At 40.9% G+C, this 22,614-nt stretch overlaps 1 protein-coding gene across 6 annotated transcripts in view; it reads right to left on the reverse strand.

Moving 5' to 3' along the window:
- efr3bb (EFR3 homolog Bb (S. cerevisiae)) overlaps positions 1-19,903 on the reverse strand; it is a 39,243-nt gene extending 19,340 nt beyond the window's left edge. The window contains exons 1-3 of one of the 6 annotated variants that reach the window (XM_047801561.1): positions 19,755-19,903; positions 19,020-19,148; positions 1,151-1,230 (exon numbers count right to left, since the gene is read on the reverse strand). In XM_047801561.1, coding sequence (XP_047657517.1) covers positions 1,151-1,230; positions 19,020-19,026 — 87 coding nt within the window. In that variant the 5' untranslated portion in view covers positions 19,027-19,148; positions 19,755-19,903. The other 5 variants (XM_047801562.1, XM_027155389.2, XM_047801559.1 and 2 more) reach the window with 5 other exon arrangements.
- Between the last annotated feature and the right edge of the window lie 2,711 nt (positions 19,904-22,614).

Here is a 22,614-nt window from a genome sequence, read left to right on the forward strand (position 1 = left end):
CGCTACTGCAGTCAGAGATGCTGGCTTCGGATTCGACCGCACGCTTACGTTCATCGCTACGACTCGAGACTCACCCCCGAATATCCGAGTTTGACTAAACGAGCAATGTAGTATAAACGGTAGAACTGCGTTCACACTGAAAACTTAAACAAGAAGGACAACACATATGCTTCAAGTACCAGGATGATGCATTTATTCAACTGGGAAAAAAAAAAAAAAAGTGGAATGTTGGACACTTCAAGTCAAAACACTCAACACAATGAGGGGAACTGTCTCACGTGTATTCTGCTCATGTCACGTGGTGTCACATGAAAATCAAAAATTAGCACAACATGGACATGTGACCTATCAAAACATTCAGAACAACGAGGGGAACATCCTCAAGAGTATAGTATTCGGATGACGTCACATGCTCATCTCCACTTGCCTCCAAATGTTTTGGCACCCTAGCGCTCCACTAGATTTCACAAGCTTTCTGTGCACTTGCTCAATGCTCGCGGCTTTGCTTACGTAAAGGAAAAGGGGCGGGGCTACCAGACGCTAACACCGGTTAAAGACGCTAGAACTATTCGTACGCCAAAGCTACTGGTGCCATGTTACATATGTTGTACTTCCTGTTCAGAAAAAAAGAAAAGGCCAAAGAGACGATACGACCCTTCTAATATACGCTAGATGATGAAGTACACAGTGCGTAATGCAAGTGCGTAGTATGTCGTTTGGGACGCAGCTCACACTCAGAGCTTATACGCATGAAACAGATAGAATTAGCACGCTAACCGCCGTGGCTACTCGTGTCGATCGCACACTGATGTGTACAATAAGGTGTTCGAGTTTTCTCAAACACTTCTGTAATTCTTCCGAGGTATGAATAATGACTGCAGACATTACACAGCGCTGGTGTCTGTGTTATTTAGGCATCCGAGCTCAAACTCGTAGTAAGGACAGTTCAGGACGCAGATGTGAATTCACCCGCCGCCGTTTATCTGGTGGACGTGAAGGCTGTGTCTCTTTTTGTTGTGTGTTAAAAAAAAACTAAAAGCTTGCCGCAGTCTATCTGACCCTCGGTTACATGATGATAAAAGATAAGAAAAGAGTTTAAGAGGATTTTCTTCTCTCCGGGTGTTGAACAGGAAGCAGGATCTTCTCTCACCTCTGGATCTTCAGGAAATATGTTGTCGACAAGCCTCTTGTAGCGGGGCCTGAAAGCCCCACAGCAACAACCACACACTCCTGAGAGAGGGAAAGAGGGAGAGAGAGAGAGAGAGAGAGAGAGAGATAGAGAGAGATATTAGGATGGAAAAACACCAGACGATCTTCAAACCCTTGGGGACAATCTCTTGTGCGTAAGAGGCTATAAAAAAACTGTTTGCAACACAACAAGACCTTGAGCAATACAGAAACACAAAACGTCAGCGCCCGTATTCATAAAGCGTCTAAGGACGATCTCAGAAAGCTCCTGATTTATCTGAAACAGTTCTAACTATGAATCTTATCTTCAGAGTGATTCAGGACCGATCACAGAGCGACTCTGAACAAGGACAATACAACAACTTTTAACTTAAAGAGGGGGCGGGGCTTAACCTGTTACTAGGTGATACATTCTATCAAAGACTGTGATTGGTTGTCCAATAAAATAAGAAACGTTTTTAAAATACGCGTTATTATAAACCTTCACTTTGTCTCTATGTTCAGATATTTAAGGTTATATCGTGAAGGGATTACATTTGTGACCGATCGTATTAGAGTTGTGCTAACATCTGTATGTTATAAATGTAATAAATGTAAATCTCTCTCTCTCTCTCTCTCTCTCTCTGTGTCCCTCACTCTCTCTCATTTCTTTCACTAAAGCCCCGTTCACACTGCAGGTAAAAGTGGCCCAAATCTGATTTTTTTGGGGTCAAGTGACCGGGTCAGTCTTCTTCAGCAGTAGTATGAACACTCAAATCTGGCCCAGATCTGATTTTTTCAAATCAGATTCAGACCACTTCCATATGTGGTCCTGAATCAGACCTAAATCTGATTTTTTCCAATGTGGCTGCAGTGTGAACAGCCAAGGCGGATTTGATGCGACTTTTACGTCAATCTACATCGACATTCGTCACAATTATGCGGCGGCAAAGACTTTTTTTTTGCTTAACACACACACGTTACCAGTTGCCGTGTTTGTGTCACGTTTTTAAAAATAAATAAATAAATAAAAAAGTTTTCACCGGCGCAAACGTGACAGAAACGCGACTGGTAACGTGTGTGTGTTAAGAGTTATATAAAGTGGTTACATGAACCAGCTCATAATGTTTGTGTTGAATGCATTACATGATATGTTTGCTTGCACCAGATGATACAATACTTCCTTCACAACCTTGCCAAGTTTTTAGCGCAAAGGTGTGCTGCGTGTGACGTCATTGTCGTTGTTATTTGCACATGCGGGTCAGTTCGAAACAGCAAACTGTTCACACTGGTATCTGATATAGGCCACATTTAAATGGTAATGTGAACAGCCAAACAAAAAAAAATCAGATCTGAGCAAAATATCCGAATTGCGCATTAAGACTTGCAGTGTGAACGTGGCCTAAGGCATTTTTAATATACACCAACATCTCCGAAACACCGTAGTGTCAGAAAACGATTTAATTTGGTATAATTATCTGATCGGTCACAAAACTAATCCCTACACGATCTAATCGGTATCATCTTATAACCTCACTATCATTGTTAAACATTGTATACAACACATTTCTTCTCCCTCTTCACCTTTCAGTCATTTCCTCCTCTGATAAAGAAACTCTTTAATCCTCTTAAAGTCCTCCTCAATACTGCTAACACTTTCTGACCTTATGAGCTCTTTAAGGGTTAAGATGCTTTATGAAGAACTTTTCTCTTTATTAGGATCTACTCTTTAATTTTAAGGGGAAATGTTTACATTTCTAAGAATTTGATTAGAATTACGTCGCTAAGAGAAACTCTTTACGCTGAGAATCTTTATGAATACGGGCCCTGGTTTGGAGTTGGATCAGGATACATCGATTAATCCGGTTTTAATCGAATGATTTCATCTTAGTTAAAGAAAAATATTCACAATGAAAACTTGAAGACTTTAACCGTCTTGGCGTACGTGGTGACATCGTAGTATTCTCTACTAAACATTAGCGACATGATGTTATAGTAATAATTAATGCTCAGTTACAGTAATAATAATCAGTTCAGCCATCAGGCCATCCTTAAAAATAATTTGGTTGGTCGGGCGCATCATTGTAAACCTTATTTTGATGCTGGACAGTTTTTAGTTAAAGTTAAATCGGTGACGAGAGGTTTTAATCCATGTTTTAGATGTATTATGGCGCCCGAACCCGTATAACTTTGAACGGTGACCGTGAACATTTTGTTTACTGCAGCCGCAGCCATCATTACCGAGCGTGAACCGTTGTCTCTGACAGTGAATGAGAGAATGAGACGAAGCGAACGCACAGGCCATAGTGTGACATCCGGTAACCAATAGTGTAAACATAGATGATGTCACGGGTTTTTATTTAAAAAAAAAAAGAAAAAAAAAGTAGCCTTTGTTTGTATGTAGGCCGAGGCAATTTATATATTTATAATACTTACTAAAATATAATTAAGATTATTTTATTGCTTTTGTATTAGTTGTTTGAGGAGTGAAAAAAAAATAATTGGTCGGTCTTAATGCAAAATGTACAACCGGCAAGTCGGTCGGACTTAAAGCAAAAAAAAAAATAAAAGATTTGAGTCGGTCTGGTTACGGCAAACAAGAATATTTTTAAGGATGGCCTCAGTGTCGTCCTTATTAATAATTACCCTTAGTCATCATCGGTGAAGAACAACAACAAGCCTTTTTACTTGTCACCAAATATTTTTCTTTCTCAGCTTAGATACATGCAGTAGTGTTGGCATGTAAAACATAGTTCTCTCTGAACATATACATATAACATATACAGTAAGAGGAGACTTTCCGGTCTGATTTTAAAGCCTCGTTCAGAGCAGAGTCTGGCTGGTTAAAAGGTGTCTGTTCATCACAGATCATAATATTCTCATCATCATCTCTCTCTAGTCATCTATTACTCCCACAGACTGTGGTTTTCCTCAAGGATTTAGATTAGAGGCCGTTTTTTTTTTTCCTTCACTGGTTAGGGTTAAAATGAGAAATGTGTGGAAATGTCCATTCAAATCCAATCCAACCTTAGTCATGTAAAAGTGCTTGGTGTTGGGACAACGGTTAAGGATTCGGGCTACTGATCGGAACCCCACCACCTCCACCACCATGAGGGTGTCAATGCTGGGACCTTAAGCAAGGCCTTTAACCCTCTTTGCTCCAGGCACACTGCATTAAGGCTCTGACACCTGCTTCTTCTTCTTCTGTTCAATTTGTTTGATCCGAAATCTGGTTCGTTGATGATATAAATATGTCTGCAGATTACGAATAAAGCCGTGACGATTTTTTTTTTTTTTACGTTAAAGCAACACAAACCTAACCTCTTTTCCTAAATACAAGTTTGTCCTTGTTCTTTTCTCTCTGATCTCTCGCAGCTCGTCCCTGCTGTTATGCAGGAACGATTTGATTGGCTGACACTCGACAGCAGTGATGAGTCAGGTTTGTCCCTTCATCCTGGCTTTGAGCAGAACTGGAAACATCTTGATGCTAATGATGCTTATGATAATGCTTATGATGAAATGATTCCCTTTCAGAAGAAATTCATTATCAAAATGAATATATAGATAGAAAGAAACCTGACTACCGTCACTGACGGTGATCCTGAGGGAGCGTCTCTCCGAAAGCGCTCGACGCCACGAAGCCTGCGTCAGCTGATCTATTTTAATACCGAGGATTAAATGTTCCCCTCCTTACCCCAATTCATTCACCTACTTTCCTGCTCCATCTAGCTCATCTCCATTGTGCGGCAGGACTGAATGAAATCCTCTCGTCTTTTCGTCGCCGAGAAGTATTAAAGAAACGCCGTGAACGTCAAGTTAATGCCGTAAATGTTACGTTATTTACAGGATTTTTTGTCTTTTCTTCGTTCGTTTTTGACCCCTCCTTACTTTAATTCAAATGTACTATGTGCTAATTATCTTCTCAGTGAAGGAAGAAAAAGGATAAGAATAAGTTGGAAGAGAGCGCGAGAGAGAGAGAAAGAGCGAGAGAGAGAGAGACAGTGAGAGAGAGAGAGACAGTGAGAGAGAGAGAGAGAGAGAGAGAGAGAGAGAGAGAGAAAGAGAGCAGCTGGAGGATCCCTGAAATATTTACTCAGAGATTAAGGAGATTTTTATATTCAGGAGATTTGCCCCTTTGCAGCAGGACCGACTCGTCCTCAGGCTCGTTTTATTTATTATTTATAAGAGCTTTGATCACCGTCCTCGCTTGTCGTCTTTTTCCCTACTTAAGAAAACAAACAAACAGCTACGCACCGTCTATCAATCACATTTCCAGCTCCACGCCATCTTTAGGTGACGCTGTTCACTTGATATTTAACAGTTATAATAATGCTTATGACACGACGCCCAGGCTCCTTCTGTATGGAGGATGTAAGGATGTCTACAGCACTGTGTGTGAGGAGATTTCAGAGATGATGATGACCCAGGAGTTGAAGCACCACTTTCAGAAGCTACACCATCAGTGACAGCCAGGCTGAATAACGGCCTGAGTGGGATTACATATCGTGACCAGGAACCAGCTGGAGTACTGAGCTGGTCACGAGAGAATTCACAAGTCACAGAATATCAATTTGGTACAAATTTCACATTTACGTATGAATCGCTATAGTCTTCTTTCTTCTTCTTCGCTGTAGTCTAAAACCACATAAAAGTGCATTTCCCTTCACATGTAGATGACACGCTGCGCGTCTGCTTTAACGGTACAGTTAAATGTCAGTAAGATCAGCTGTACATATAAAGATGGTTCCCTCCATCCAGACTGCATCACTACATTGTAATCAGTGTTCTATGGATTAACTCTTACTGACTGAGGGATTAGTGGAAGGACGGATGGAAACATGGAAGGATGAGTGAATGGCTTAGTGGATAGATGAATAAATTAGTAGACTGAGTGAATAGATAAAGGTATGGATGGATGGATGGAAAAATGAATGAGTTAATAGATTGGTGGGTGGGTGGGTGTATGGATGGATGGATGGATGGATGGAAATGATGAACGAGTTAATAGATTGATTGATGGATGGATGGATGGATGGATAGAAATGATGAATGAGTTAATAGATGGATGGATGGATGGATGGAAATGAATGAGTTAATAGATTGATTGATGGATGGATGGATGGATGGATGGATGGATGGATAGAAATGATGAATGAGTTAATGGATGGATGGATGGATGGATGGAAATGATGAATGGGTTAATAGATGGATGGATGGATGGATGGATGGATGGATAGAAATGATGAGAGTTAATAGATTGATAGATGGATGGATGGTAATGATGAATGAGTTAATAGATGGATGGATGGATGGATGGATGGATAAACAGGATAAAGTGAACTGTGTAAATAAACAGTCTGTAATACAGCATTTGAAGGCCGGGGAGATAAATGAATGCTGTTCATTTCCAGAAGAAAACCTGCTCCCTGAAACTCCCCCAGATCAGACAGGACATGATTTATAGCTGAGAAAATAAAGAGGTCACAAACAAACACTGCTCTAACACCGAGTCTCTCCATCATGACCTGATTATTAGGTGGTGAAACACTCAGTAGTGCAGTACACAGGAAAAGGTCAGAACTCATCCAGTTTACTTTGTGCTTGATAAAGTCGGGTTAATTCGACTTTACTGAAAACACTCATTTTAGAGGGAGAGAGAGAGAGAGAGAGAGTGAGAGAGTGATAGAGTGAGTGAGAGAAAGAGAGATAGAGTGAGTGAGAGAGATAGAGAGAGAGAGTGAGAGATAGATAGAGTGAGTGAGAGAAAGAGATAGAGTGAGTGAGAGAGTGAGAGTGAGTGAGAGATAGAGAGAGACACAGTGAGTGAGTGAGTGAGAGAGAGATAGAGAAAGAGAGAGAGTGATAGAGTGAGTGAGTGAGTGAGTGAGTGAGTGAGTGAGTGAGTGAGAAAGTGATAGTGAGTGAGAGATAGAGTGAGAGAGAGAGAGATTGTGAGTGAGTGAGTGATAGATAGTGAGAGAAAGAGAGTGAGAGAGAGAGAGAGAGAGAGAGAGAGAGAGAGAGAGAGAGAGAGAGAGAGAGAGAGAGAGCGCAAGTGAAATAGTGAGTAAGTGTATGTGTGTGTGTGTGTGTGTGTGTGTGTGTGTGTGTGTGTGTGTGTGTGTGTGTGTTGGGGGGATGGTTTGGGCACAGGGGTGTCCTATGACTAATACAGTAGTGTTTGTGCTGTGAGTTCATCTCCAATCTGTGTATCTGTGGGTGTTATTCTACACCAAACCACCTGCACAGAGAAAACAGGCTGATGGAAACCGAGACAAAGTGCAGAGAGAGAGAGAGAGAGAGAGAGAGAGAGAGAGAGAGAATCACAGACTGGTTAAATGAGCATTGTTCCTCATGTAACAGTAACGCAGTACTTGTTATAAAACCGACTAATAAATCAAATAAAGAGTGTTTGTTTCCCACTACATTGCTTGTTACTTTCGCAAAACACGGCGGCCAGGCTTTAGGAGTCTCGGGTAGCGTTTTTTCCGGTGTTTGAGTGCATTATGTTATTTATATTCCTTGTAGTGAACATATAAAGCAAATAAGAAGAGATTTGGGATCCAGCTTGATACTGGATTTTATCCGGCGCTCGACTGAGAAACGTGTTACATTTTTGATCGAAGTGCGACGTGGCGTCCTGAGGATGACTGAAAAAGCCACGGCTCTGGTGGGTCAGTAAACCAGGACGAATCGATGAGCAGCGTTGTCTGCTTGACAATCCATTCGGTCTCATTTCACAAACCCTAGTGACCTGGTTACCATGCTGTGTAGCGTGCGGCTGTACGCCGTCCACACCACACTGTGATCGCCGCCCACTCGTTCTATCAACAGCCACAGAATTACAGACAGGCAGAAATCACGAGGGCTCGTGAGACAGAACAGTTACAACATCTTGACAGCACATACATGTAGAACACAGTGGGCTTAAAAGTGCGGTTTGCTAGAAACCGGATCCGTCTCGGCTTAACCGTGTCGCGCTGCAGTTACTCTACGTGAGACACGTGACACAAAAGTACACCCTGAAACCCATGTGAGTCACAGATGTGACAGTCACATGCTTCAGCCACTAACTATTACCAAATTAATATACGGTCTACATGCATGTTCTGAGCCCAGATGAAGTCCTGTCCGTGAACACAAAACCCCGCCCCCGGATGCTATAGCGGCCCAGTTAAAGGTTAGCCTTAGCCTGGATCATTATGACCATGTTATAGCACTAAAATTAATGATCACGAAGACATTCACAAGTGCCACTACGGTCACTTTCCTGTTAAGCTCTTCTTATGAGCACTAAGCTCAGATATTAGCGTTGCTAGCTTAAAGACAAGCTTATCTCTTTAAACACGTGAGGATTTGAGTGCTGTCAATGTCCTGTTTTTTTTTTTTGGTGATGAGATAGAATAACTCCATATCTAGTCGCGTTACCATGTAAACCGTCCGTTCGGAAAACTCGAACCGTTATACGGAACGCGTTTGCAAAACTGTCCAGGAGAGCGTGCGCTAAATCTGGGTCTGTCTTCATCGATCGCTCCGTCATTGAATAAAGCTCTGCCGGTGTTTACTCTGGGGTTGGTTGGTTTTTTTCCCTAATTAATCCTTACAGGAGAGTTTTTTGGCTGTGCTTGGCGATTGCAGTAAAGGATGCAGTGAAGGATGTTAGGGAGAGTCTAACAGAATGTGAGGCACAAAGATCTAAATCCAAGCACTGAAGAAATAAACAGATGAACCACTGCACCTTTAGAACGTGATACATGCGGTATGTATGGAATCGCACCGTGTGCCGATCACGGAACTGCAGAACTATAAATCCTGACACATCTTTGGACCCCGTTTCGTTCTGCTTACGGTGCAGGAAGCGATGTCCTGTACGTTAATGAGAAAACCCCTGTGCACGTGCGCCGATAAAATCGATCGGGTGCGACGGCTTTTGTCGGCTGCATCCCTTCGGCCTGTGGTGTGTTTCGGTTACGGTTCGATCCAGAGCCGATTGTTGTGTTTATCCTAAGAAGCCAAAAGTCTGGAGTTAATTAAGATCGTAAGCACACGATGCGGACTAGTCTAGAATATTCCTAAATAAAGGAAACGGAGTACGAAGGTCTCGTTAAATTTTAAAAACAACAATAATAATAAATAAATAACCAACAAATAAATGAATAAATAAGCAAGTGAAGACAAAGCAGATAAGCTTCATGTTTTACAAAAAGGACCTAAAGTTTGTCTTGATTTTAATTAAAGAAGCGACATTAAAACAAGACTTTAGTGGTTTTAAAAATGGGTGGGGGAGAAAAAAAGGAAAAGGAAAAGCGAGCTGTAATTTAATGAAGTGAACTGCTGCTAAAGCAAAGCTGACTCACTGCCTCGTTCCTGACTCGGGCCAAAAACGTTCGGCATCAGCGTTTGTCTAGTTCCGAGTGTCAATCAACCCGAAACGAATCAGAATCGCAAAAAGGAGAGATCATCCAGGACGTGGCTTTTAATTGACACTCCAGGTCAATATTTATCTTTACTTGTTTACAAACTGTGGAGGTTAATTTATTATTCAGTGTCGAGGATACTGATCTGTTGACACGTACGCTTTAAAACTGTGTATAGAGGAACGGACGTGTAAAATAAGCGCCGACGGATAGACGGGTTCTCGTACCGGTAAGTCTTGTCCTTTATTTCTAGTGCAAAATGTTTGAGGGCCTTAAGTTCCCGAAGCCCCACCCTTACAACGCCACTGATGCCGATCACAGCATCTCCGGTTAATCTTTTGTGAGCTGGTGTATGAGGAAGATGGCAGACGGTGCTTTCCTCTGACTTTTAAAACTTCTCTTATAATGAACAGTTTATTGAGATACTAAATTGTTTTGACTCTAAGTTGTAATATCACTTTTCATCACCTTGTCCGCTAAGAAGATAAACGACATTTATGTGAAACGTCTCTAGCCGTGTATACAGTCTGGGAGAAAAAAAAACAACTATACGATTCGTTCATTCCTTCGATTGCTTCAGTAACTGACCTCGACTAAAGCCGCAGCTTTGCTCGGATCTCCAGAATATTTCAGCATGAACGAGATCTTCGTAAAGCCCTGGCGACTCGTTTATCTGTGAAACGTCTGATTCTGAAAGCGAGGTGTGATTATGGAGCGTTAGAGCTCGATTACGCCTTTCTTTTTTTTTTAAGAATCTCCCACTCGATCACCTGCTGTTCCACATTAACACTTGTGTCTTATTCGGAATCACACTTGGGCTGAGACGATGTTAATACGTTTCTCTGTCACCCTAATAAGCTCTCTGTGCAGAAGTATTTCCTCGAAGCTTTCCTGCGTTGAATCGGTATCCAAGGAAAGGCAGAGACAGAAGCTCCACTTCTTAACTATCTGTCCTAACTACCACAAAATTTGAAAACAATTCATTTTGAATTTAATCAAAAAAATGAGCGAGAGAGTGAGTGAGAGAGAGCGTGTGAGAGAGAGAGAGAGAGAGAGAGAGAGACAGAGAGAGGGGGCAGACAGACAGAGAGAGAGCGTGACAGACAGACAGAGAGAGAAAGAGAGACATACAGAGAGAGACAAACAGAGAGACAGACAGACAGAGAGAGAGACATACAGATAGAGAGATGTACACAGAGAAAGACAGACAGAGAGACAGAGAGCATGAGAGAGAGACAGACAGAAAGACAGAGAAAGTGAATGAGTGAGAGATACAGACAGAGAGAGAGAGAGAGAGAGAGAGAGAGAGAGACAGAGCGTGAGAGAGACACAGACAGAGAAAGGCAGACAGACAGAGAAAGTGAGTGAGATACAGACAGAGAGAGAGAGAGACAGAGAGAGACAGAGAGAGAGAGAAAGAGACAGACAGAGAGAGAGATGTACACAGAAAGACAGAGAGAGAGAGAGAGAGAGAGAGAGAGAGAGAGAGAGAGATTATAAGGTGCCCTTCAGTGCTGTTATGTAAGTGACATCTTGAGCCCACTTTCTGCTATTTTTATGAAATTGAAGACGAGCAGCAGCAGCAGGTTTATCCTGTAACTACAGCTACACAAACTCACCAACACTCAGACGTTTAATTAGTTATTAATTACAGCAACGTGAACCAGAACAACAATCCTGAAAAGCATCCACTTAGGACTAGTTATAAAGAAAAGAAAAGGAATAAACCGCGTGGTGTCGTGATGTTACGCCTGAGTGATGTGATGAAGCAGAGATACAGAAGCAGCTCTTACATTATCTGTCAGCTCTTATGTTATTCTTATAGTTATGAAAGAATCAAAACAGTTTTTATCCTTTTACCCTACACTTAACAGGGCTCTCAACTTTTGAAGATAGGCAAGAGTGACATTTCCAACCCCCCAGAAACCCCCCACAATCACCACGGGGACACCAACCTGTGTGTGTGTGTGTGTGTGTGTGTGTATGTGTGTGTGTGTGTGTATGAGAGAGAGATTATGACTGGTGGTGTTTATTGCAAGTGTCTGTTGCCTTTTTGGACCCCTTTATCATTTGTAATGTTGCTCCCATATAAAACAGTTCAGCACAAGCCCAGACATATTCAGGGTGATGATTGAGGACAATGTCCCGTCCAAAGACAAACTGTTTTGTGTTGAGGTTTTGTTGTAGCTGCCTCTCTACATTACTACGATAGAAAAGATGTGTTATTTGTGTAGTAACAGCGTTTAGCTCAGGAGTTATTGACTCGGGAAACTCCAACCTGTGAATATGTGGCCAACTTCCTGCTCCTTCAGTTCTCTCCAGCGCTGGAAAGCTGATCCTATATTAACACGTCCTAATTCTTGCCTTATTGTAAGTCTTTCTTTCTTTGTTTTTATCCTCCACGTCAATGTTAAAACCGCTTTCTGCTAATGTCACACATGCGCACTGAACACTCTCTCCGCCCATATTGACAGGACACGCCCCTTTCTGCTCATTGGCTACACATTAGTTTTGATTTTTGTTTAGTTTTCGGCCCGACTCAGTTTTCTGAAAATCGGAGACCCTGCCTTTCCATATATGATAAATAGTCAAAAAGTTTTTCTGCCTGAGGAATACGATGTGTGGCGCGAGAGTGTGATAAAAGACCCAAATGCATGACTGTCACTCTCAATGCGTGACACTTGACATCCCTGACTTAATAATGCTTAAATCCAAATCAAGCTATTTTTTGTTTACATTTATTACAGATTGTGCTGTAATTGTTTTATCTGTTTACAGTCACGTTTAACGTCGTGGAACACGTTCTGTTTGTTCTCATACGTTACAGCAGCTATAGGCAGTCGTTCGCTCGTCTGTTTTTCTCACTCGTCAGGAAGTTAATAAGACGACAAAGTCCTCGATCCTGAAGACTTCTGTACAGGAATTTTCACCATAACAGCGATTGTGCATTGTGTTAGTGTTTGTTCTGTTTATTATTGAAGCAGCACGCTAAGACTCTGTCTGACGAAATGGACACAAATTTAAAACACTTGTGTTGTTTGTCTATATATTTAATAGTAAAAACATGAATAAATAGAAATAAAACTATGCCTGTCATATTTATTCAAAAACCCGTATCGAGCATCATGAGGGTCGACATCACAGCTGTCTGTAAGCTGGGAGTCAAGAGAGCTAAACCGGCCGTGCTGTCTGAGAGGGCGGGGCTTTTCCAGTCCTGCCTGTCAATCACAGTGACTGGTGAGCTGGTGTATGAGGAAGAGGGCAGACTGCACTTGGGAATTGGCCAAGACTAAATTATGGGGGGAAGTGCAGGCAATAAAACAGAAATAAATGAACTAACTAAAAAAAAAGAAGTAAAAAACTTTTTAATGGGGAAAAAAGGACATTAAACTCTATTCAGCACTCTAATGAGCTTTGTTTTAATCATTTCAATAAGAAAAATAATTAATTAAATACTACATAACATTTATGTAAATGTTGCACCGACACATTTGTTGCGATCAGACCGGAGAAAATATTCCTGAACGAAACGAATTGCGAGAGACGTAAATTCCCGAGCGGTATTCGGAATTCGGTCGGATCATTTGATGAAAAGACATTCATTTCACTTCATTTAAATGAATACATAGATAAATAATGTACGAAAAACTATCTGATTTACAAAAAGTATAATCGATAATTCTTTTAATTAATATAGAGAAAAATTAATGACACTGAAAGAAAAGAAAATTTTGACGAGATCTTTGAGAAATATGTACAAAAAAAAAGTCAATAGATTTTTATTCTAAATACATACTTGTGAAATATTCTTTATACTATAAGATATATTTAAACGTATCGCTTCTTTTCACATGAGCTACGGATCCTCACGACACGTCTGCGTTGCGTACCATGACATCACACAACTGGCAGCGTGGCACGACGAGTCTGCTGAGTCAGCGAAAGGTGCCGAGACCCAGCTGAGGCTCGGACGCATCGATACCTACCCGTGGACAAAGCCGTGCATCGACCCGAAGCGTGACCGATCACGTCGTCCGGAGTTAAGTTCCTCGACGTGGTTTCCTGCGGAGCTAGATAGCGCAAAACGACGGAACAGACGCGTCAGAGAACGAGACACAAGCTCCTTCTGAGAGCTGCGCATCATCAGCAGCACGCTGCAGCTTCCTCGTGTAAATAATACGCCGGTGTGTGAAGGACACCGGAGCAAAATGTGTGTGGAGAAGAGATGACCTTGTGCATGCTGATATGATTTAAATCCTTCACACACACACACACACACAACATAAAAAAAGAACTGCAGTCCTTACCGTACATGGACAGAGGAGACTGTAAAGATGCTCTTTCCTTATCCTAGCCTGCAGATACTCTGATGCAGCTACAGCAATGCTCACACACACACACACACACACACACACCACACGGCTCTCTGTCAACACGCAGGGAAAAACACACACACACACTCAAATGCGTGCCCAGGGAACTGATGAGCGATGCATGATGACCTTGGCTTTCCCTGACTGTGCTTCCAACTGATGGAAAAAAAAAACGCTGATTATCCACAGGGCAGCACACGCCTCCTGTACGCCAATCAGCTCTCGGGGGATGCAGCGAGAGCGGGCAGGGCCAAGCGTTAGAGCGACGGAAGCTCCTCCCACTTACTTTCAGAGCTGTTTCTGACTCCCTTTCTTTTTCCCTTACAGGAGACGTGAACGTTTATTACATGCCTTTCCACATCCTCAGCCTCCTTGCGGGTTTTAAGCAGCACTCTCTCTCCGTTTCTCTCTCTTATGCTCTCTCTTTTACTCTCTCTCTCTCGTACATGCTCTTTCTCTCACGCTCTCTCTGTCTTCCTTGTGCACACACTCTCTCTCTCCCTCACCTTACATACACACATTACTATATCTATAAAGACTTTCCGAAAGCATAATTAATTAATTAATAAATAAATAAATATATAAAAACATCTAATTCATTTGGACCTTGCGAATACCTCCACAAATATATGTAAACCTGTCCAAATGCAAATCCCCAGCAGAGAGCAGCGTAAGCCATGTACAGTCAGGTCCATAAATATTGGAACACTGGGAAAGTTGATGAAATTCTAATTTCCAGCTTTCAATTTGAGCTTCTTTATTAAATCAGGGGAAGAAACTGCAGCACTTAATGGGACGACCGGCTGCTCGGCTGTTCGGCAGACAATTCTGAACTCCTTATGCTAATTTTACACACAACTACACAGATCTAAGGTTTCCAGCTGATTTTAAGTGTCACGTTTGCTTTTTAAACCTGAACTCGATGTGAAATCCGAAGAGTGGTGACTGTCAGTGAAGCGAACAAAGCGACCGTCAGCGAGACGGCTACAGAACAATTACGTTTGGCCAAATCGGCTACGTTATCGAAAAGACGAACGCACTGGTGAGCTCAGGATCACAGACAGGCTCGGAAATACCCCAGAACTTTGAAGGAAGTACAAAAGAAAACAGACGACCCAAAAGAACTGCGACAAAATCAACAATCTTATAGAGTGTTTACTACAAGAACGAAACCACCGGCGAGTCTCAGAAACGAGGTCAAAATTCTGTGAGCAGATGAGAAGATGATAATCTTGTACCAGAATGATGGAGAAGGGAAAGAACTGCTGGTGACTCCTTATGGCGTTGGTGTGTACGGCTGCTTCTTTTGTATATACTGATGATGTGACTGCTGAGTGAAAAAGCAGGATGCGTTGTGAGGTGTGTAGAAGGTGATATATGTTCATACCGAACCCCCGAGAACAAGCAGGAAGCGAAGAGAGCTGGAGTAAAGACCAGGCAGAACATCACCAGAGAAGAAGCCCAGAGTCTGGTGACGTCTTTGGGTCCAAGATTACACACGTTGTTGACTTTGATGAGGATGTTGGTAGCCTAGTGGTTAAGGTCTGGAAGCTCAGGACCACTGATAGGAAGGCTGTGAGTTTGAATGCCACAATAACCAAGCTGGAACAGCTGACCTCTAGGCAAGACCTTTAACCCTCCATTGCTCAATAGTATAAAATGAGATTTAAAAAGGAAGTCGCTCATGATAGTTGCAGTGAAGTATTAAAGATTTTTAAGATTTAACCAATTTTGGAACTCCACCCATTATTCGACACCTTCTGACCAATCAGAATCAAGAATTCAACAGCGCTAAAGAGCAGTGATGCTCAGGAGAGAGGCTCGGATGTACGAAACAGCTCGGATACAGAAACTACTACATTTTACCAACATGTACGGACCAGCATGTAGTTTGCACTCGTGTGTGTGTGTCTGTGTGTGTGTGGGGGGAGGTGTGAGTGTGTGTGTGTGTGTGTGTGTATATGTGTGTGTGTGTGTGTGTGTGTGTGTGTGTGTGTGTGTATATGTGTGTGTGTACGCACGTGTGTGTGAGGGTGTGTGTGTGTGCATGTGTGTGAGGGTGTGTGTGTGTGACGGCTGCACGTTCTGACTATATACAATATTGATATTGTAATCATAGTTTTCTGTATTTCCACAAGTATCTCGGCGCTAAAAAAATCGAAACGTTTAAATAGCGATGACGATCTCCACGTGAACATTCTTTAACTCTTTAAAACTATTTTTTTTTAAATAAATATTAGATATTTTTCTAACATTTCATACATATAAAATTAGATATTATTGGAAAATCTAGTTAGAAAAATCTAGAGAATCTAGTTTTCTATCTTGATAAGAGACTTGATTGTATTTTTCATTATAATTATAATCCTGTACTCATTCTTTAATCTTATTATTTTTTTAAAGAGAACTAAAACTTATATATATATATATATATATATAATCTAATTTAAAAAATATTTGTTTATTTGGATGTTTGTTTATTTTAAAAATCCAAATGTATGTCATCTTAGTTATTGAGTTTAAGGATAGGTTTAAATTTATTTCTAGTGCTGACGTAACTAAAACTATGAAGGTACTCACAAGGGTAGTAATGATAGTAAGACAAAATGTGTTTGTGTGTGTGTGTGTGTGTGTGTGTGTGTGTGTGTGTGTGTGTGTGTGAGAACAAAGTGTCCAAGCAGATAAAGGAGCTCTTACCACGGCCCTGGCGATGATCCAGCCAGCTCCGACAATCCAGTGCCAGCCTGTGAGTGGCGTGGGGCTCGAGAGCAGGCGGCTGTGCGAGCATCCTGTCTTTTTACACTTAAAATCACTATCACGAAAACGTAAAATCACAAAAGTAACAGATTTACACACCTGTAAAAAAACATCAGGTGGCAGCTCTGTAAAGAGACTTGGGGGGATCTGTACACAGTCGGCTCAAACTACCCGAGAAAAAAATTAAAAATTAAAAATAACAAAAAGGCCCCAAGCAGCATCTGGGTTTAAAATCTGCTGACAAAGTGCCGATACTCGCCATGGAGCAGAAAACTTTTGAGCCTTGAGAAAGTGCAGCCTGTCTGTGCGAAGTCTTCAGCGCGGTGCTTCACATGGGATCTTTAAAACTTTCATCCTCTTTCTTCACTGCTAGGGCAGACAATGCGAGAGGTGGCACAGTGAATGTATTGTGGCAGTGACATGTTTGTTAATTAGGAGAGAGAGAGAGAGAGAGAGAGAGAGAGAGAGAGAGAGAGAGAGAGAGAGAGAGAGAGAGAGAGAGAGAGAATCTGAGAGTGAGAGAGAGCAAGGGAGACAGAGAGCACAATAGAGTGAGAGAGAGAGCAAGAGAGAGAGAGCAAGAATAAGAGAGTGAGAGAGAGTGAGAGAGAGAAAGAGAGAGAGAGAATAAGAGCGAGAAAGAGCGAGAGACTAAGGGTTGTGCTAAAACTGTGGAAGTCTTACAAGAAAAACTTTTCTCCTCATGTTCACACAATGCAAACAAACGTCAGAGAAACGCTCTCAGGTAAGTTACGTTTTTTAATAGTTTAAATATGAAACACTTGTTCGTATATAATACTACTTTATCGTCTCTTTACTAACTACTAACACTCCACATAAACTCAGTCTCCTAAAAAACTTGCTATTGTCTGACAAGAACAACGAATAATTTGAAAAGCTATGGTTAAAATTTCTGGAAGGAGTCTCCAGGACCCGCGCTTTGTAATAGTCGATAGGTTTTCAGACACAGCTCTTTAGGACTAAGGAGCTTCCCAGTTTCTTGGTTTCAAGATGAGAACAAATGAGGTTGAGAAGAAATAACTGAGTTTCTGCCATATTAAATGTAACTATAAATGGATAAACAATTGTTAGTTGTGGTAATAAGCTGTTAGGGGAAAAGTAATCCGCTTAACTAATACCCGTGTGTATTATTCTTTACTCGTTTTTTTCTGATTTTGAAAATCTTTTTTTGTTTTTTTCAGGTAACGTTTTGATATGCAAATGGTCATGATGATCCAATGAATATGCAAATAAGCAGATGGTGTCATAGGATGTCTGACAACATCTATAGACTCTTTTGTGAATGGACTAACTACATTCTCCTAAGAAACGTCTGCATGTTCAGGGTATATGATGGCAGTGGTTGTTCAAGTGGTTAAGGCTCTGGGTTGTTGATTGGAGGATCAGGGTTCGAGCCTCAGCACTGCCAAGCTGCCACTGTTGGGCCCTTGAGCAAGGCCCTTAACCCTCTCACTGATTCAGTGGTTCTGCATCATATCTGACCCTGTATTCTGACCCCAATATCCAAATTTGGGAGATGCGAAGAAAGAATTTCAGTGTGCTGTAATGTAGATGTGACTAAAAAAGGCTTTTGGCTTCTTCTCATCAGTGAGTAAGAAAATAGATTTAAAGAATCAGTAAATGATAGATGCAAAAAAGACGCAAGTCTGTTTACTCTCAGCGAGTCGAAACTTTAAAAGCTGACGGCGTAAAAACAATAAAGGTGCTTTTTTTTTTTTTTTTTACCCCTGTTCACATTTAGTTTTGGAGTACTTGTACCTATTTGCCACCGAAAAGCAATTTGTGCTGTTTCTTCACAGCTCCAGCGTTCGATCGTGAGCTGGAGTTACTGACAGATTTGAGTGTCACTTGTTCTCCTCATGTCAGTGTGGGTTTACTCCGGGTTCTCCGGTTTCCTCCCACCTGCCCTTAGGTAGACTCGCTGCTTTAAATTGGCATTAGGTCTAAATAAGTGACCATGTGTGAATGTATAACCCTAAGATAGACATCCAGGGAGTATATTTGAACTCCAGATCCACCACCATCTCTTCCAAGAAAAATGGACGATTGCCTGGACGGATGGATCGAAGGATGGATGGAGGATTGATACAGAGATTAACAACTCAAAAACAAACTGTCTATGAATGATATTGACTTGGTCCTAATGTGTTTAGATAGAATTTAAGAATAAAAAGCTCTACGACTCCAGACACAATGATTTGCACCCAGAAAGTAAAAAAAGGAAATCTAAATAAATTCCTGAATAGAAGAAAAAAGAAAAACACACATTAAGGTGTAAACTTACCTGCCATTATCACTTTGACTACCGCACAGAAGCTAAGCTGCCCCTCGTGTTGTAAGGCGCTCTGACCGCCGTTCGTGAGCTTCCCTTCGGTTCATTCACAACAGGAAAATCCCAGGATGACATCCAGGCCTGCGACAATAAAAACGTCCGGAAAGAGCTTTTTTAAACTTTATTCATGTCATACCTCGGAGATACCGTTGGTACATGATCAGTAAACAAACGTGAAATTATTTAACCGTATACGTTTAATTTAGAAGTGTTTGTTAAGTTAACTAGCTCGAAAAACAAACACACGAGATACGTGTTCGTATACAGGTTATTAAGCTACACAGCTAGCATGCGATTAAACTGTTTAAATACATATCACGTTAAATTATTTACATTATCTAGATCATTTTTTAAAAAGTTTGTTAGATAAATAACTTCACATAGCGACCCATACGTTGTTTTTATATAGCAGCTGTCCAACAAGTTAGCTTAGCTTAGCTTGGCTTAGAAGCTGTCCAGCAAGTTAAGTTAGCTTAGCTTAGCTTGAGCTAGCCTAGCATGACACTTGACTAACCTGTTTAGGATTGTGCTTGGGTTTGGTCAGTTATTCGCACTGTTTACATGCAAAAATGTATATAATTCATATTTAAAAAAATCTTAAACAACTAACTAACGTCTGAGATAACGTTAAAGGATAAAATCCCCCACATATTTATATATAAACATTTAAAAGTCTTCATGACTAACGTTATAAAGTTCACCAGCTGAGACCACAGACCCCTGCTCTCATTACACGACTTCTCTGTCATCACACTCATCACGGACGATCCAAATTTCATAAAACTATTGTTTTGTTTTGTTTTTAGTTATTTTAAAATTGGATATATTATTATTATTATTATTATTATTATTATTATTATTATTATTATTATTATTATTTATTTTTGGAATGGAAGAAAATAAACCCAAACCATCAAATATAACCCATCTTTATAAATAAATAAATACATTTAAAGAAACAATATGCTTTTCTTATAACACTTTTGTTTTCAAACATATAAAGGAAATGATTATGATGTGCGATATATATATATATATATACACACATATAGTAATTAAAGAGTAATTAGTCTTTAAAGAGTAATAGGTGTTTAGAATCAGAATCAGAATGAAATTTATTGGCCAAGTGTGTTCAAATCAAATCAAATCAAATTTTATTTGTCACATACACATACATGCAGTGTAGAATATGCAGTGAAATAATTTATGCAACTGTCTAAGAATAATAGTATAAGAATAAAGAATATTAAAAAAAGGATAAAAAAAGCAAAAAATAAAATGAGAATAAAATAATAAGAAAGTATAAACTATATAAGAAAAACTATATAAAAACTATAAATATGAAATATAAAAATATGAAATATGTGGAGAATATGAAATAATGTATATATGTATACATAAATATACATATACATAAATGTGTATGGTTTTTAAAGATCGTCCTTAAAGTGACCGGGTGCAGTATGGTGTGTAAATAGTGTATAAAGTGTCACTGTGCTGTGCGAGTCCAGAGTGAAAGTGTCCTTAGAATGTCCAGGTGAATTATGGTGTGTAAATAGTGTATGGAGTGTATAAAGTGTATAAAGTGGCAATGTGCTGTGCAAGTCCAGAGTTAAAGTGACAGTGACAGTTCAGAAATAAAGTGTCCATGAAAAAAAAAAGGGGGGGGGGGGGGGGTTGCATAAAACAGTGGGGATGGAGAGAGAGAGGTCCAGTCCTAGATCCTGGGTGTCTCCTGGTTTAAGATCTGGATGGCCTGCGGGAAGAAGCTTCTCCTCATCCTCTCTGTGTTTGCTTTCAGGGAGCAGAAGCGTTTCCCTGAACGCAACAAAGAAAAGAGTCCATTGTTGGGATGGCTGAGATCTTTTACAATTTTCGTGGCTCTGGTTCGGCAGCGCGTGCTGTAGATGTCCTGCAGGTCATGGAGCTTGTTGTGGATGGTACGTTCAGCTAACCGCACCACCCTCTGGAGGGCTCGCCTGTCCTTCATGGCGCTGTTCCCAAACCAGGAAGTGATGCTACCCATCAGGACGCTCTCTGTGGTGCAGGTGTAGAAAGTCTTTAGCACCTGAGAGGGTAGTTTGAAGTCCCTTAAGCGTCTCAGGTGGTACAGACGCTGCCGGGCCTTCTTCACCAGGGTGTTAATGTGACAGGACCAAGACAGGGCCTGTGTGATCTGAACACCTAGGTACTGGAAACTGTCCACTCTCTCTACTGGGGTCCCGTTGTTTAGTGGTTGGTATGACCATGCCTGCTTTGTGCTGAAGTCCACTATCAACTCTTGAGTCTTGCTGACGTTCAGGAAAAGATTGTGCTCCTGGCACCATCTCTCCAGGTTTTTAGTTTCCTGTAGGTAGGCCGTCTCCTCGTTGTTGGAGATCAGGCCGACCACAACAGTGTCATCAGCAAACTTGATGATGGTGGTGGAATTGGAAGTGGCCACACAGTCATAAGTGTTCAGTGAGTACAGCAGGGGGCTCAGAACACAACCCTGGGGGGCTCCAGTGCTGAAAGTGAGGGTGGATGATGTGTGTTTGCCCACCCGAACGCTGAACTGCAGTCCACAAACAGCATTTTGGCATAATTCCCTTTTCTGCAGTCCAGGTGGTTCATCGTGGTGTGGAGAAGGAATGGCGTCCTCAGTAGAGCAGTTCTGGTGGTACGCGAACTGTAGTGGATCCAGTGTGTCTGGTAGTCTGTTGACACACACAAGGAATTTGGTTCTAGCAGTTTGTGACTCTCAAAGGTACAGACATAAATAACACTATACTGTACTATACAAGAAAACAATGCAGACGATGCAGGTTAATGCAAGTTAACTGGTGCTTTATTTTCTTTTCTAATAGAAGATTAAACAGGCCAGACACTGCACTTAAAACATGTTAATATAAAAGTGTTAACAGTAAACAAAAGTAAAAAATATCAGACCTTCATGCAGGGATAACATAACAAACTTTTTACACTGGGGGAAAACTAGAAGACAAATACAAAATTACCACGACAAAATGAAAAAATGAAACCAATCTCTCTCTCTCTCTCTCTCTCTCTCTGTCTGTCTGTCCCTCTCTCTCTGTCTGTCTCTCTCACTCACTTTCTCTCTGTCTGTCTCTCTCTCTCTTTCTCTCTCTGTGACGCACAGTTTTTATATATATATATATACACAAGACATAAACAAACCATACCCGAACGCCCCCTAGTGTTCCAGCAGGGAATTGTCCAAGCCATCATGGCAGATTTTTGTTTTCTTTGGAACTTTTCTATGAATACTTTTCCCCAAGTAGTAGTAGCCTAGGTAAAGATGATAGACACCAAATTCTACTTTTATATGAGTTTCATATTAACCCTCACTGTGGAGTGAGACATGACAAAGACACTCAGTGATCAACATGGACACAACAAAAACAGGAGAAAACGCAATTTTTTGTTATCTGGGAAATTTATGTGATTTTGTTGTAGTTCACTATTTGTACTTGGAGATCAGTTGTGTATTATGCACATTCATTTTGACTATAGAACCAATAAAATCTCATTTATATCTCGTCTGTGC

The sequence above is a fragment of the Tachysurus fulvidraco genome, chromosome 16 (genome assembly GCF_022655615.1).
Source record: "Tachysurus fulvidraco isolate hzauxx_2018 chromosome 16, HZAU_PFXX_2.0, whole genome shotgun sequence".
NCBI lineage: Eukaryota > Metazoa > Chordata > Actinopteri > Siluriformes > Bagridae > Tachysurus > Tachysurus fulvidraco.